This window comes from Cervus canadensis, chromosome X, assembly GCF_019320065.1.
Source record: "Cervus canadensis isolate Bull #8, Minnesota chromosome X, ASM1932006v1, whole genome shotgun sequence".
Lineage (NCBI taxonomy): Eukaryota > Metazoa > Chordata > Mammalia > Artiodactyla > Cervidae > Cervus > Cervus canadensis.
Window position 1 is genome coordinate 59,528,899 of NC_057419.1, and position 17,428 is coordinate 59,546,326.

Sequence of the window (17,428 nt, forward strand, 5' to 3'; positions counted from 1 at the left end):
GTGATGGGACCAGATGCCATGATCTTAGTTTTCTGAATGTTGAGCTTTAAGCCAACTTTTTCACTCTCCTCTTTCACTTTCATCAAGAGGCTTTTTAGTTCCTCTTCACTTTCTGCCAGAAGGGTGGTGTCATCTGCATATCTGAGGTTATTGATATTTCTCCCAGCAATCTTGATTCCAGCTTGTGCTTTCTTCCAGCCCAGCGATTCTCATGATGTACTCTGCATATAAGTTAAATAAGCAAGGTGACAATATACAGCCTTGACATACTCCTTTTCCTATTTGGAACCAGTCTGTTGTTCCATGTCCAGTTCTAACTGTTGCTTCCTGACCTGCATATAGGTTTCTCAAGAGGCAGGTCAGATGGTCTGGTATTCCCATCTCCTTCAGAATTTTCCACAGTTTATTGTGATCCACACAGTCGAAGGCTTTGGCATAGTCAGTAAAGCAGAACAGACCAACTCCATTGCACTAGGTCCTAGCCCAGTTCCTATGAAATCATGTTCCTGGCCCATCCAGTACCAGAATAGTCCCTGTGGACCCAGATTGTAGGCCCATCCCAGTGATTCCTTATCTTGGTCAGCCCCCATGGACCCAGATCCAGATTCATTCACATGAACCCCAATCATAGGCCTATCACTGCAAACTCAAGTGTTAGGCCTATCCCAGTGAATCCAAGCCCCAGTCAATACACTTGGACCCAGGCACTAGGCTTTCCCTAGTGGATCCAAACACCAAGCTTGCCCACCTGATGACCAAGGCACCAAATTTGTCCAAAGAACTCAAGCAGCAAGTCTCCCCCAGACACCACCAGAGGGCCCACCTAGAATCTCAGGATGAGAATGTGAAGAAAAGGGATGAACCCTAGTACATTGCTGGTGGGAATGCAAGGTGGTGCAGCCAATATGGAAGGTAGTGTGGATGTTACCTAAAAAACTAAAAATTAGATTACCATATGATTCAGCAAGTCCACTCCTGGGTATATATCTGAAAGAAATGAAAACATTAATTTGAAAAGATATATATACCCCAATATTTATCATCGCATTATTTACAATAGCCAAGATATGAAAGCAACCTAAATGTCCATCGCTGATGAATAAAACAGCTGTGTGTGCACTATTAGCCATAAAAAAGAATGAAAATTTTGCCATTTGCAGCATCATGAATAATTTAGAAAGTATTATCCTAAATGAAACATCAGAAAAAAACAAATAATGTATGTTACCACTTATATGTGGAATCTAAAAGCTAAAACAATTGAATAAAATAGAACAGAAACAGACTCAGATATAGAGAACAAAAAATGGTTATCAATGTGATGAGGGAAAGAAGGAAGAGTAGTATGGGGTAGGGGATTAAGATATATGTATATATACTTTATATAAAATAAATAAGCTATAAGGATATATTGTATAGCACAGAGAATATAGTCAATATCTTATAATTACTTTAGAGTATAATCTATAAAAATATTGAATTACTATGTTGTATACTTGAAACTAATATAATATTGTAAATCAACTATGCTTTAATTAAAAATGATATTCAGTGAGCTATAAGAAAACAAAGATAAACAACTAAATGAAATTAGGGACACAATGCATGAACAAAATAACCTCAACAAATAAACATAAATCATTAAAAAAAAAAAACCAGAAATCCTAGAGTACAAAGAACAATGACTGGACTGAAGAATACAATAGAGAGCTTCAATATTACACTCTATCCAAAAGAAGAAAGAGTTAGTGAATTAGAAAACAGGTTATTTGAGATCATCTATTCATGGGAGCCTAGATGGGGAAAAAGTGGAAATGGTGACAGACTTTATTTTCTTTGGATCCAAAATCACTGCAGATAGTGATTGCAGCCACAGAATTAAATTTAAAAATGCTTGCTCCTTTGAAGAAAAGCTATGACAAACCTGGAGAGCATATTAAAAAGTAGATATATCACTTTTCCAACAAAGGTCTGTATAGTCAAAGCTGTGGCTGTTACAATAGTTACGTGCGAGTGTGAGAGCTGGATCATAAAGAAGGCTGAGCGCTGAAGAATTGATGCTTTTGAGCTGTGCTGAAGAAGACTCTTGCAAATCCTTTGGACAGCAAGAAGGTAAAACCAGTCAATCCTAAACAAAATAAACCCTGAATATTCCCTGGAAGGACTGAGGCTGAAGTTGAAGCTCCAATATTTTGGCTACCTGATGCAAAGAGCCAAATCACTGGAAAAAATTCCTGATGTTGGGAAAGGTTGAGGGCAGGAGGAGAAAGGGGCGAGAGAGGATGAGATAGTTGGATGGCATCATCAACTCAATGGACATGAGTTTGGGCAAACTCAGGGAGATAGTGAAGGACAGGGAAGCCTGGCATGCTGCAGTCCATGGGGTCACAAAGAGTTGGACATAACTGAGGGACTGAACAACAATAACAATATTCAGGGTAGCAAAAAGAAGAAAGAATGAAAAAGAATGAGTATAGTCTATGTGAATTATGGGGTCCATTAAAAGAAACAATTTATGAATTGTTGGAGTCTCAGAAGTCCCAGAAGGAGAAGAATGAGAGAAAAGTTTTTAAAGAAGTAATGCCTGAGAATTTAAATCTAGGGATAAATTTATGAAGCCAACAGTTATCTCAAAATGTCAACCCAAAACAGTCTTTTCCAAGACACATTATAACGAAACAGTTTAAAAAATCAAAGAAAGAATGTTAAAAGCAGCAAGAGAAAAAAAAATACCCTCACATATACAGCTATCAGAAGATTTCTCAGCAGACCCCTTGCAGACCAGAAGAGATTTGGATGGTATATGCAAAATGCTGGAAAAAAAAAAAAAAAACAAACTTCCAACCATGAATATTTTACCCAGCAAAGTCATCATTCAGAAATGAAGGAAAGATAAAGACTTTACCAAACAAATAAAAGCTGAGGGAATTTGTCCACACTAGCCCTGCCTTTCAAGAATACTGAAAGGAGTTCTTCAAGCTGAAATAAAAGGATACTAGTTAGTAATGCAAAAATATATGAAAGTATAAAACCTACTGATAAGATAAATATATTGTCAAATTCAGAATACTCTCATACTGCAATATGATAGTGTGTTAATTATGTAACTCTAATATAAAGGTTAAAGGACAAATATATTAATGATAACTTAGCTACAGTAATTTGTTAATGGATATACAATATAAAATTGGGTAAGTTGTGATGTCAAAAACATAAAATATAGAGGGAGATGTAAAATTATAGGGTCTTGGTATATGATCAATGATAAGCTGTTATCAGCTTTAAATAGTCTTTTATATCTATAGTTTTGTTTATATAAGCCTCTTAGTAACCACAAATGCAAAAACCTGTAGAGATAGAGAGAAGGAAATCAAAGCACGACATTACAGAAAATGATAAATTCACAAGAATAAAGACAACAAGTAATGAAGAAAGAAATAAGGGAATTTCAAAATGGCCAGAAAATAATTAAGATGAAATTAATAAATCCTTGCCTATTAATAATTACTTTGAATGTAAATGAATTAAATTATCTAATCAAAAAGAAGAGGGGCTGAATGGATTAAAAATAGGACCCTACAGTATGCTGCCTAAAAGAAACACTTAAAATTTAAAGACACACATAGGCTCAAAGTTAAGAGTTGGAAAAGTTATTTCCTGCAGATGGAACCCAACCCAATGGTTCCAGATGGATCCCAAAGCAGGGATACTTATATCAGAAAAAATAAACTTTAAATAAAAAACTGATTTAAGGGGATGAAGAAGGCCATAAGTTAATGATAATGTGGTCTAGTCATCAAGAGTATATAACAGTTGTACATATATGTGCACTTAGCAATGCAGCACCTAAATATATTAAGCAAATACTTACAGTGCTGAAGGGAGAAATAAACAATAACATAATAACAAAAGACTTTAATATTCTACTTTCGAGAATGCATAGATCATTCAGACAGAAATTCAATTAAAGAAACATTGTACCTGAACTATACCTTAGACCAAATGAACTTGAATGACATATACAGAACATTTTACCCACCAACAACAGAATACTCGTTCTTCTCAAGTGGACATGGAACTTTCTCTAGGATAGATAACGTCAGGTCATAAAATAAGCAAATGTATGAAGACTGAAATTTTATCAAGTACTTTCTGGTCACAACTGTATGAAACTAGAAATCAATAACTGGAAGAAAAAAAATTTTCAAATATGTGGTAGACAATGCACTTTTGAACAACCAAAGGGTCAAGCAAGAAATCAAAATATAGAAAGCAAGAAATCAAAAAATATCTTGAAATACATGACAATAGAAAAACAGCCAATCAAAACTTATGAAATGGAGAAAAGGCAATTCTAAGAGGGGACTTTTACACAAATAAAACACTATATTTACATTACACTACATTTACATTACATTACATTACAGTACATTTACACTGCATTACATTAAGACAAAAGAAAGATCACAAATAACCCAACTTAATATCTCAAACAATTGGTAAAAGAACAAACTCAGCCCAAAGTTTGCAGAAGGAAGGAAATAACAAAGATCAGAGCAAAAAAAGAGAGAAATCAATGAAGTAGAGAACAGGAAACCAATAGAAAAGATAAATGAAATTACATTGAGTTTTTAAAAAGATAAATAAAACTGAAAACCTTTAACTAGACTAAGAAATAAAGAGCTAAGACCTGAATATATAAAACCAGAAATAAACAAGGATACACTACAAAAATAAAAAGGATAATAAGATAATAAGAGACCACTATAAATAAACATATGCCAACAAATTGGATAACCTAGAAAAATTGGTAAGTTCCTAGAAATACATAACCTAGTGAAACTGAATCATGAAGAAATAGAAAATCTGAACAAATAGTGAGTGAGGAGCTTGAATCAGTATTCAGAAATCTTCCAAAGAAGAAAAGCACAGGTTCAGATTGTTTCATTGGTGAATTCTACCAAACATTAAAGGAAGAATTGATGTCAATTATCCTCAATTAATAATGTTGAAAGAGAGAGAACACTCCCAAACTCATTTTATGAGGCCAACATTACCATGATGCCAAAGCCAGTTTAGGACTCTATTAAAAAAAAAAAAAAAAAAAGGAAGAGGAGGAGGGGGAAAGAGGAAGGAGGAAAAGAAAGATATAGGCCACAGGCCAACATACCTGATGAATACAGAAAGCATAAATTCTCTACAAAATACTAGCATACTTAATTGAGCAGCACTTTAAAAGATTCATAGACTATTATCAAGTGGAATTCATCCCTGGGATGCAAGGATGCTTCAACATATGCAAATCAATAAATGTGATATACCACATTAATAGAATGAAAAACAACTCAATAGATACATAAAATACATTTGCCAAAATTCAATATCCTTTCATGATAAATACTCAACAAATTTGGTATGGAAAGAACAGACCTCAACATAACTAAGACCATCTAGGAAAAGCCCATGGCTAACATCATCAGTTCAGTTCAGTCTCTCAGTCATGTCTAACTCTTTGTGACCCCATGAACTGCAGCATGCCAGGCTTCCCTGTTCATCATCAACTCCTGGAGATTGCTCAAACTCATGTCCATTGTGTCGGTGATGCCATCCAACCATCTCATCCTCTGTCGTCCCCTTCTCCTCCTGATTTCAATCTTTCACAACATCAGGGTCTTTTCCAATGAGTCAGTTCTTCCCATCAGGTGGCCAAAGTATTGGAGCTTCAGCTTCAGCATCAGTCCTTCCAATGAATATTCAGGACTGATTTTCTTTAGGATTGATTGGCAAGGTAGACAACTGTTGCTAAGATCAGGAACAAGATAAGAATGTTCATTGTAACCACTCCTATTCAATACAGTATTGCAGTCCTAGCCAGAGCAATTGAGCAAGAAAAAGAAATAAAATACACCAAAATTAGAATGGGCTATTGGGGAATTTGAGGGAGAATGGATACATGTATATGTCTGGTTGAGTTCCTTTGATGTCCAGCTGAAACTATCACAGCATTGTTAATCAGCTATACTTAAATACAAATATAAAAAGTTTAAAAAGAAATAGCTATGAATAATTTATTTCTGATAATTTTTTATCAGACATAAGACATTAATTTTACCTTCTTGAATTCTGGCTATTTTTTCATTACTATAGGTAATATTCTTGAGCTTTTTCTGGGGTGCAGTTGTTACCCAAATACAGCTTGATATTTACAAGTATTTATTTTAAACTTAAGCAGAAAAAGAATAGTATTTAGTCATGTTAATTTTTCTTCGTGAATGAGGCAAAACTTGTCTGTGTACTCTATTCAGTGCTCTGTGAATTATTTAATAGTTCTCTGTGGCTGGTGAGAACAGGAACTCTTCCAGCCACCGTGTTTCCCTCTAATTTTGTCCTGTGGTTCTTGCCTTACACATATGTATTGATCAGTATGCAGCTAAATTCTTAAAGAGGACGCCTGAAGATCTCCAGAGTTCTCTGTGCAGATCTTCTCTCTGGTACTCTGCCCTGAAAACTCTCACTTCCTTGCTCTTCTCATACTTACAACTCAGTGTCTTCAGCTTATGGAGCCTCTTGGGCTCTTCTGGGTTCCTTGTCCTGGAGTATGGCCTGAAGAATCTTTCCAGGCTTTATGCTGGAACAATCATGGAGTTCACTTCATTTATTTTTCCTCTCTCATGGATCACTGTCCTTCATTGCCAGATTTCAAATGCCCTAATAATGATCAGAATCATTATTACATTTTTCCTAGCTTTTTAATTGTTCCATGCTGATGATATAAATCTAGGCCCTTTTACCCTGTTTTGGCTGGAGGGGAAAGTGGCTGTCATGTTATTTTCAGAGGACAATTTGGCCTTTTATATCAGAATTTTAAATTTGTTAGTTTTTTGGCCTAGAAATTCTAGTCACTCTTCTAACTGCTGGAGATATAACAGTGAATATGATGATATACTTTAGTATAGTATACAATCAAGTAGAGAGACAGATAACCAAAAGCTAAATAAGTACAATATATGGTGTTAAAAGACCCTCATGCTGGAAAAGATTGAAGGCAAAAGGAGAAGAGGGAGGCAGATGATGAGATGGTTAGATAGCATCACCAATTCAATGCACATGAACTTGAGTAAACTCCGGGAGATAGTAGAGGACAGGGAAGCCTGGCGTGCTGCAGTCCATGGGGTTGCAAAGAGGCGGACATGACTTAGCAACTGAACAACAACAATAGCAGTGTTAGAAAGTGATAAGAAAATAAGTTAAATAGAGATGGGGGATAGTAAGCACAGCAGAGGGAAGCATGTCAAAATTTTGATACATTTATCTGCAAAGACTCACTGAGAGGAGTGTACTTGATCATTAATCCTACTGAAATCAATACCACGAGCTATGGATATGGTTTCCTGGAAGAAGCTCACTCCAGGTAGATGAAGCATTCAGTGCAAAGTCCCTGGCGCATTTGATAAATAACAAGGAACATCTTTTCATGTGTTTGTTAGCCATCTGTATGTCTTACACTGTTGGTGGGAATGCAAACTAGTACAGCCGCTATGGAGAACAGTGTGGAGAGTTCTTAAAAAATTGGAAATAGAACTGCCATATGACCCAGCAATCCCACTTCTGGGCATACACACTGAGGAAACCAGATCTGAAAGAGACACATGCACCCCAATGTTCATTGCAGCACTGTTTATAATAACCAGGACATGGAAGCAACCTAGATGCCCATCAGCAGACGAATGGATAAGGAAGCTGTGGTACATATACACCATGGAATATTATTCAGCCATTAAAAAAGAATTCATTTGAATCAGTTCTAATGAGATGGATGAAACTGGAGCCCATTATACAGAGTGAAGTAAGCCAGAAAGACAAAAACCAATACAGTATACTAACGCATATATATGGAATTTAGAAAGATGGTAACGATAACCCTATATGCAAAACAGAAAAAGAGACACAGATGTACAGAACAGACTTTTGGACTCTGTGGGAGAAGGCAAGGGTGGGATGTTTTGAGAGAACAGCATTGAAACATGTATATATATATATATTATCAAGGGTGAAACACATCACCAGCCCAGGTTGGATGCATGAGACAAGGGCTCAGGCCTGGTGCACTGGGAAGACCCAGAGGGATGGGGTGGGGAGGGAGGTGGGAGAAGGGATTGGGATGGGGAATACATGTAAATCCATGGCTGATTCATGTCAATGTATGGCAAAAACCACTACAATATTATAAAGTAATTAACCTCCAACTAGTAAAAATAAATGGAAAAAAAAAATAACAAGGAATATTTGTAACAACTACTACATCTGCTTAAGATGCTCACAAAATGGTAGCTATTTAGAATATTATTACTAATGATGACCCCAGAAATATGACCTAAACGTATATGGCCTCAAAGCTCATCTGCTTGCTACTATGTCATATTCTTTTTTCCCTATTCCATGAGATACTGAAACATGTACTGCCTTATGATTCTTATTACTTTGTTCTCTATCATTGTGCAGCTTTCACACAGGCTTGCCTTGTGTTCCCAATCATGTAAGTTCTGTGTCTATGCAAACTATGTTGATTCTTGCCTGATAGAATGTTGGGCTATGACATTATTTTGCACAAATCATTGGGATTGATTTCATTATTGTAATGGAACCAGTTCCCTTCCTCCATCATCACATATGTGTGTCTTTCCAAACTGTGTTCACTCTGGCCAAAAGGTCATTCTCCCCAGCGATAGGAAGATCCTTAAGTACATATGAGACACTATATACAAATTCTAATCACAGCTCCTCCCTCACTTATCCAGCAATTATCATAACTTCCAAAGAACTTTGTTTTTGTCCTTTCTCTTTTGAATAAGTAATGCACACATGGCTTGAAGTTTTTTTAAATCAAAATGATATAGAAGTGAAAAATAAGTTTCCTCCATCCTTCCCTGAGCCACTCATTATTCCTGTCTTGTGCAAACAATGTAATCCGTTTCTTGGTATCTTTTCAGAAATATTGAATGCATGTGGGTGTTTTTAATCATTCTTCACACCCCACCTCTACCCATACAATGTCCTTTAACTAACTTTGCAGTTGGTTCTCACCACATCCTGTGATAGGTTGTGCCTCCTGCAATTTACAGATGAAGAAGCTAAGGCTCAGAGATGGGAGGTGAATATTTAATGAGTTTTGCTTGGAAACCTTTTTTACAGTTTTTGTTGGGAAAAGCTTTTTTACAGTTTCCCAGGCAGTAAGTGGAAAATTCAGGACTGATGTTGCACAATTCTTTAAATAATAACTTAATTGGTTTTGTTCAGTGAATATGTGTCACACGCAATCCCATCTAACATATAGAAGAGTACACTCCTGATGTTGCCGTTTTTGTCTGCATTCTTTCCTCCGCACTGAGAAATCCCAGGTCCTGCACCTCAAACATGGTGGGAAATCTCTACTTGCTGGTGGTTAGAGTGTTTAGGAAAAATATTCCCAATTCCTTTAGTAATATTAGAATTTCTCTGGCAGACACTAGATGTAATGCTGACGGGCATCAACTGGTAGTTAGCATTAGGAATACAAAAAGTTGATCTAATTGTTTTCTGGAAATACTCCCCTTCTGCAGATCTATTCAGGTCCACCTGAGGAAAGTACTGCACCCCCAGTGCCTCCACCTCGAGTAACAGCAAGAAGACACAAACCAATTACAATTTCAAAGCGCTTGCTGAGGGAAAGGACAGTTGTCTATACTTCTTCCCTGGATGAAAGTGAAGGTCAGTACTAAAGTTTACCCTTATCTTCTTAATTGTGACTGGAGATAAAAAGTATATTGAAAAGCAGAAGTGGAGGCACAATATTTTTTTTCCATGTAAAGGTAGATTTTTTTCTGGGTCCTGAGCCAGGCAAGGCAAGGTTTGTAAAATTTGTGCCCAAAGAGTGAATTAGTCTTTTGGCAATGGATAGGACAGAGATGAACCCATCCTAATGAACTTACAGAAGAATCTGTAAAATCATTTTCCTTTAGCAGGTCAGTGGGAGATACAAGGTGTTCTTAAATCTGTACCTCAATACATTGAAATAGGTGAGCAAAGTGTTTTTTGAATATTCTGAGATTTTAAATAAAATTCTGCTAACACAGGGGACTGATGGCTTAATAGGAGTTTCTAGTGCTTGTCCCTTCACAGTAACATGAATGAATTCAAACAACTATCTATGCAAGAAAAGTCCTTCAATGAGAGCTATGGAATCCATATGAGAGATAAGAATACCTGGGTGGAGTACAGAAATAAGAAAAAAGTGCATTGCAGACGCTAGAAAGGACACTCTCATATTACCCATGTCATCCTTCCCCAAAGCTCACACTATGTAGTCCAGGGAGAGATCCCCTCCACATGGAGAAAGGAGAGTGAGGGGAGCAATCAACTTTACCTTGGACTGCAGCACCAGGCCCACCCCAGTAAACCCAAGCACCAACTCATCCCCTGTTTTTCTAGACTCCAGGCCAGCCTCTCCCAAGCTAGGCTTTAGACCTGCCCCAGTACTAGGCCATTCTGTGCAGTCTCAGGCTCTAAGCCTGCCCCTAAAGACCCAGAATCCAGGGCCAACACATGCCAAGCTGGCCCTGTGGCTCTAATCACCAGGATGTAACCACAGCTCAGCTTCCAGTCCAGTCTTCTGTGGACCAAGCCTCCAGGTCTGTCTCAGTGCCAGGCTAGCCCCCTGGGCCTAGGCTTCAAGATCCAGGCTGATCCCCTGCAGATCCAGGCTGAAAGCTTGCCCATTCACTGACCCAGGCACCAGATCAGCCTACTCAAGGACTCCAGCAGCAAGCTCACCTGTGGAGCCTGCCAGGTGTCCTACACAGAATCTATGGTTGTGCTGATGGATAAAAGGCTTTCCTTGCCAAAGTCAATCTATAAAGATGGGAAGATGTGCCTAGTTCTTTAAATAGGGAAACACCAACTAAACGCCACTAGGCTGAGGATTAATCAGGGAAACATGACACCACCAAAAGAACAAAATAAGGCACCATGAACTGGTCCTAATGAAATGGATATCTGTGAACTGTCTGAAAGGAATTCCAAATAATCATTTAAAGAAGCCCAGTGAGCTACAAGAGAACTCAGACAACTAAACAAAATCAGGAAAATGATGCATGAGAAGTTCAAGAAAGTCATGGAAATCATAAAAAAGAACCAAAAAGAAATTCTGGAACTGAGGAGAAGAAAGAATCACTGCATTCAAAGACAGGTCACTTAAAATTATCCAGTCAGAGGAACAAAAGGAAAAAAGATTATAAAAGAGACTTATGGGACACCATACACAAACCAATATACACATATGAGAGGGAGTCACAGAAGGAGCACAGAAAGTAAAAGGGGCACAAAGCTTATTTAAAGAAATAATGACAAAAAAATTCCTAAATCTGGAGGAGGAACTGAAAACCTGGATCCTTGAAGCCCAAAGAAATGCAGATAACCTAAACATAAAGAGATTTTAGCAAAGACACATTTTTATAAAATTCTCAAAATTCCAAGACAAAGAGAATTTTGAACATACCATGAGAAAAGCAAATAATCAAATAAAAGGAAACTCTGATAATACTATGAGCAGTTTCCTCATCTAAAACCTTGCAGTCCAGAAGAAAGTGGGATGATATCTTCAAGGTACTAAAAGGAAATAACTTCCAATCAGGAATACCATATTAGACAAAGTAATCCTTCAGAAATGAGGAGAGAGAAAACTTTTCCAGACAAACAAACTTGAAGGAATTGATCACCAATAGACTTGGTTCAAAAGAAATATTAAAAGATAGCATATTAAGTGAAGTAAGCCAGACAGGGAAAGACAAATGTCATATGAAATTTGCTTATATGTAAAATCTCAAAAAAGAAACAGATGCAAATGAACATAATTACAAAACAGAAATAGACCCACAGACATAGAAAACAAACCTATGATAACCAAAAGGGAAAGTGGGGGAGGGATAAATTAGGAAGTTGGGATTAACACATACACATTCAGTTCAGTTCAGTTCAGTTCAGTCACTCAGTCATGTCTGACTCTTTGCGACCCCATTAATCGCAGCATGCCAGGCCTCCCTGTCCATCACCAACTCCCGGAGTTTACTCAAACTCATGCCCATCGAGTCGGCGATGCCATCCAGCCATCTCATCCTCTGTTGTCCCCTTCTCCTCCTGCCCCCAATCCCTCCCAGCATCAGGGTCTTTTCCAATGAGTCAGCTCTTTAAATGAGGCGGTTTTAGAAAAGGCAGAGGAACCAGAGATCAAATTGCCAATATCTGCTGGATCATCAAAAAAGCAAGAGAGTTCCAGAAAAATATCTATTTCTGCTTTATTGACTACTCCACAGCCTTCGACTGTGTGGGTCACAATAAACTAGAAAATTCTGAAAGAGATGGAAATACCAGAACACATACACATTACTATATATAAAATAGATATATGTGTTGATGTATGGCCAAAAAAATCACGATGTTGTAATTATCCTTTAATTAAAATAAAAAAAAATAGATAGCCAGTGAAGACCTACTGTATAACACAAGAAAGTGCACTCAGTCTTTTTAATAACCTATAAGGGAAAAGAATCTAATAGAGGTGTGTGTGTGTGTGTGTGTGTGTGTATAGAGAGAGAGAGAGAGAGAAGAGTCAAGATGGTGGAATAAAAGGATGTAGAATTCATGTCTCTTCACAAGTACATCAGGAATACATATACAAATGTAAAAATTCTCACAGAGCACCTGCTAAACACTAGTGGAAGACTGTGGACAACTAAAAGAAAAGAAAACTGTCCTTGCAACTGAATAGATTGAAAGAAGTAAAAAAAGAAAAGAGGAATCAAAAAGGGACCAGTAACTCTGGCAGTAATCTGAAGGTGAGGAGAGTAAGCCAAAAAGGAAAAGCAAATACCATATATTAATGCATATACACAGAATCCAGAAATATGGTAGAGTTGATCTTTTTGCAGAACAGAAATAAAGACACTAACTTATAGAACAAATGTATGGGAGGAGGAAAAGGGAAGTAGGGTGAATTGGGAGACTGGGATTGACATACATACACTGCTATGTGTAAAACAGATAACTAATGAAAATCTGCTGTATAGCACAGGGAACTCCACTCATTGCTCTGTGGTAACCTAACTAGGAAGGACATTTTAACAAAGAGGGGATATGTGTAAACATTTGGCAGATTCACTTTGCTGTACAGCAGAAACTGATGCAGCAGTGTAAAGGAACTGTACTCCAATAAAAAAGAATATATGTAACTGAATCACAGTGCTGTACATCTGAAACTAACACGACATTGTAAATCAACTGTACTTCAATAAAATAAGTAAATAAATAAGACATGCTAAAAGAGGGTCAATCCAGTTCAGTCATTCATTTGTGTCCAAATCTTTGCGACCCCATGGACTGCAGCACACCCGGCCTCCCTGTCCATCACCAACTCCTGGAGCTTATTCAAACTCATGTCCATTGAGTGGGTGATGCCATCTACCATCTCATCCTCTGTCGTCCCCTTCTCCTCCTGTCTTCAATTTTTCCCAGCATCAGGGTCTTTTCAGATGAGTCAGTTCTCCGCATCAGGTGGCCAAAGTATTGGAGTTTCAGCTTCAACATCAGACCTTCCAATAAATATTCAGGACTGATTTCCTTTCGGATGGACCGGTTGGATCTCCTTGCAGTCCCAGGGACTCTCCAGAGTCTTCTCCAGCACCACAGTTCAAAGGCATCAGTTAAAAAAAAAAAAGCATCAATTCTTCAATGTTCAGCTTTCTTTATAGTCCAACTCTCATATCATACATGACTACTGGAAAAGCCATAGCTTTGACTAGACAGAACTTTGTTGGGAAAGTAATTCCTCTGCTTTTTAACATGCTGTCTAGGTTGGTCATAACTTTTCTATCAAGGAGCAAGTGTCTTTTAATTTTATGGCTGCAGTCACCATCTGCAGTGATTTTGGAGCCCCCCAAAATAAAGTCTGTCACTGTTTCCATTGCTTCCCCATCTATTTGCTGTGAAGTAATGGAACCAGATGCCATGATATTAGTCTTCTGAATTTTGAGCTTTAAGCCAACTTTTCACTCTCCTCTTTCACTATCATCAAGAGGCTCTTTAATTCTTCTTTGCTTTCTGCCATAAGGGTCGTGTCATCTGCATATCTGAGGTTATTGATCTTCAGGCAATCTTGATTCCAGCTTGTGCTTCATCCAGCCCAGTGTTTCTCATGATGTACTCTGCATATAAGTTAAATAAGCATGATGACAATATACAGCCTTTATGTACTACTTTCCTGATTTGGAACGAGTCTTTTTTTCCATGTCCAGTTCTAACTGTTGCTTCCTGACCTGCATACGGATTTCTCAAGAGGCAGGTCAGGTGGCCTGGCATTCCCATCTCTTTCAGACTGTTCCACAGTTTGTTGTGATCCACACAGTCAAAGGCGTTGGCATAGTCAATAAAGCAGACGTAGATATTTTTCTGGAACTCTCTCACTTTCTCAATGATCCAACGGATATTGGCAATTTATTCTCTGGTTCCTCTGCCTTTTCTAAATCCAGCTTGAAGAGCTGGAAGTTCATGGCTTATGTACTGTTGAAGGCTGGTTTGGAGAAGTTTGAGCATTACTTTGCAAGCGTGTGAATTGAGTGCAACTGTGCACTAGTTTGAGCATTCTTTGGCATTGCCTTTCTTTGGGATTGGAATGAAAACTGACCTTTTCCAGTCCTGTGGCCACTGCTGAGTTTTCCAAATTTGCTGGCATATTGAGTGCAGCACTTTCACAGCATCATCTTTTAGGATTTGAAATAGCTCAACTGGAATTCAAACACCTCCACTAGCTTTGTTTGTAGTGATGCTTTCTAAGGCCCACTTGACTTCACATTCCAGGATATCTGGCTCTAGGTGAGTGATCACACCATCGTGATTATCTGGGTCATGAAGATCTTTTTTATATAATTCTGTGTATTCTTGCCACCTCTTCTTAATATCTTCTGCTTCTGTTAGGTCCATACCATTTCTGTCCTTTATTGTGCCCATCTTTGCATGAAATGTTCCCTTGGTATCTCTAATTTTCTTGAAGAGATCTCTAGTCTTTCCCATTCTGTTGTTTTCCTCTATTTCTTTGCATTGAACGCTGAGGAAGGCTTTCTTATCTCACCTTGGTATTCTTTGGAACATTGCATTCAAATGGGTATATCTTTCCTTTCCTCCTTTGCTTTTCACTTCTCTTCTTTTCACAGCTATTTTTAAGGCCTCCTCAGACAGCCATTTTGCCTTTTTGCATTTCTTTTTCTTGGGAATGGTCTTGATCCCTGCCTCCTATACAATGTCACAAACCTCTGTCCATAGTTCTTCAGGCACCCTGTCTGTCAGATCCAATCCCCTGAATCTATTTCTCACTTTCACTGTATAACCCTAAGCAATTTGATTTAGGTCATACCTGAGTGGTCTAGTGGTTTTCCCTATTTTCTTCAATTTAAGTCTGAATTTGGCAATAAGGGGTTCATGATCTGAGCCACAGTCAGCTCCCAGTCTTGGTTTTGCTGATTGTATAGAGCTTCTCCATTTTTGCCTGCAAAGAATATGATCAATCTGATTCTGGTTATGTCAACGTGTAGAGTCTTCTTTTCTGTTGTTGGAAGAGGGTGTTTGCTATGACCATTACATTCTCTTGGCAAAACTTATTAACCTTTGTCCTGCTTCATTCTGTACTCCAAGGCCAAATTTGCCTGTTACTCCAGGTATTTCTTGACTTCCTACTTTTGCATTCCAGTCCCCTATAATGAAAAGGACTTCTTTTTGGGGTGTTAGTTCTAGAAGGTCTTGTAGATCTTCATAGAACCATTCAACTTCAGCTTCTTTAGCATTACTGGTCAGGGAAGACTTGGATTACTGTGATATTGAATGGTTTGCCTTAGAAACAAACAGAGATCATTCTGTCATTTTTGAGATTGCATCCAAGTACTGTATTTCAGACTCTTTTGTTGACTATGATGGGTATTCAAGTTGAAATTAGTGGACATAAACAATATGAAAACCTGAAATTATAATCCAAATTTTTAAAGATGAGAATATAACCCAATTCACAATATTCTACTTTAATAGTGATGTGTAAATCACTTTTAACTCTAGTATGAAAGTGAAAATACAAAAGTATTTAAAATTACTTTATGTATAATAATTTATTAATGGATACACAATCTAAAAATCTATAAATTATGGCATCAATAACATAAAATGGAGGGGTAGGAAAAAGTAAAATGTACAGTTATTGTATATAGTCAATGTTACTTTGCTAGTTTCAAACAGACTGTTATGTTTTATATAAACTTCAATAAAAAGACCCCAAATATGCAAAGCAATGTTGAGAAAGAAGAGCAAATTTGAAGATATCACACTTTCTGATTTTAAAATATAATATGAAACTATAGTAACCTACACAGTATAGTTCTGGCATAAAAGAAGACATATAGACCAATGAAATAGAATAATGAGCCTAGAAAAAGTACACACATGTATGGTCAGTTAACCTTTGACAATGGGGTCAAGATTACACAATGGGAAAGTATAGTCTTTTCAATACATGGTATTGGGGAAAATGGATATCCACATGCAGAGAAACTGGATCCTTATCTCACACAATGTACAAAGATCAACTCAAAATGGATTAGAGACACAGATGTAAGACCTATAGATGTAAAACTACAAGAAGAAAGTGTAGGGGGAAAGCTACTTGGAATTGTCTCATCTGCGCAGTGATTTGTTTGGATATAACTCAAAAAGTACAAGCAACGAAAGCAGAATAGACAAATATGATTGCAGAATGCTAAACAGCTTCTTCACAGCAAAGGAAACAATCAAGAAAGTGAAGAGACAACCTACAGAACTATATGAAGATATTTGCAAACCATATATCTAATAAGGGATTAACATCCAAAATAAATAAGGAACTCATACTACTCAAGAATTAACCCAAATTTTAAAGGTCAAAGTACCTAAACAGACATTTCTTAGAATATGACATAAATGGTCAACAGATACATGGAAAGTTGCTTAACATCACTGATCACCAGGGAAATGCAAATCAAAACAACAATGAGATATCACCTCACACCTCTTAGGATGACAAAACATCATAAGTGTTGAGAAGAACTTGGAGAAAAGGGAACTCCTTTACATTGTTGGTAGTAATGCAAATTAGTGCAGCTATTATGGAAAACAGTATGTAGATTTCTCAAAAAATTGAAAATAAACTACCATATAAATTTGTCAAATGCCTGGTTGAGTGTCCAAAGTATGCTCAAACATTCATACAAAACCCCTTTTCAAAGACTTGGAGTCATATTTGTGCTTGGTGTTTTAAAGTAATCTCTGCCTAATCATTAGCTAACCAAAAAGCTAACTAAGCAGTGTCTTTGGTGGCCACACT

At 37.3% G+C, this 17,428-nt stretch overlaps 1 protein-coding gene across 1 annotated transcript in view; it reads left to right on the forward strand.

Annotated features, from left to right (window-relative positions):
• OPHN1 (oligophrenin 1) overlaps nucleotides 1-17,428 on the forward strand; it is a 229,630-nt gene that overhangs the window by 174,929 nt on the left and 37,273 nt on the right. The window contains exon 7 of the mRNA XM_043459750.1: nucleotides 9,600-9,747. Within this exon, the coding sequence (XP_043315685.1) occupies nucleotides 9,600-9,747 (148 nt within the window). The remainder of the gene's footprint in view (nucleotides 1-9,599; nucleotides 9,748-17,428) is intronic.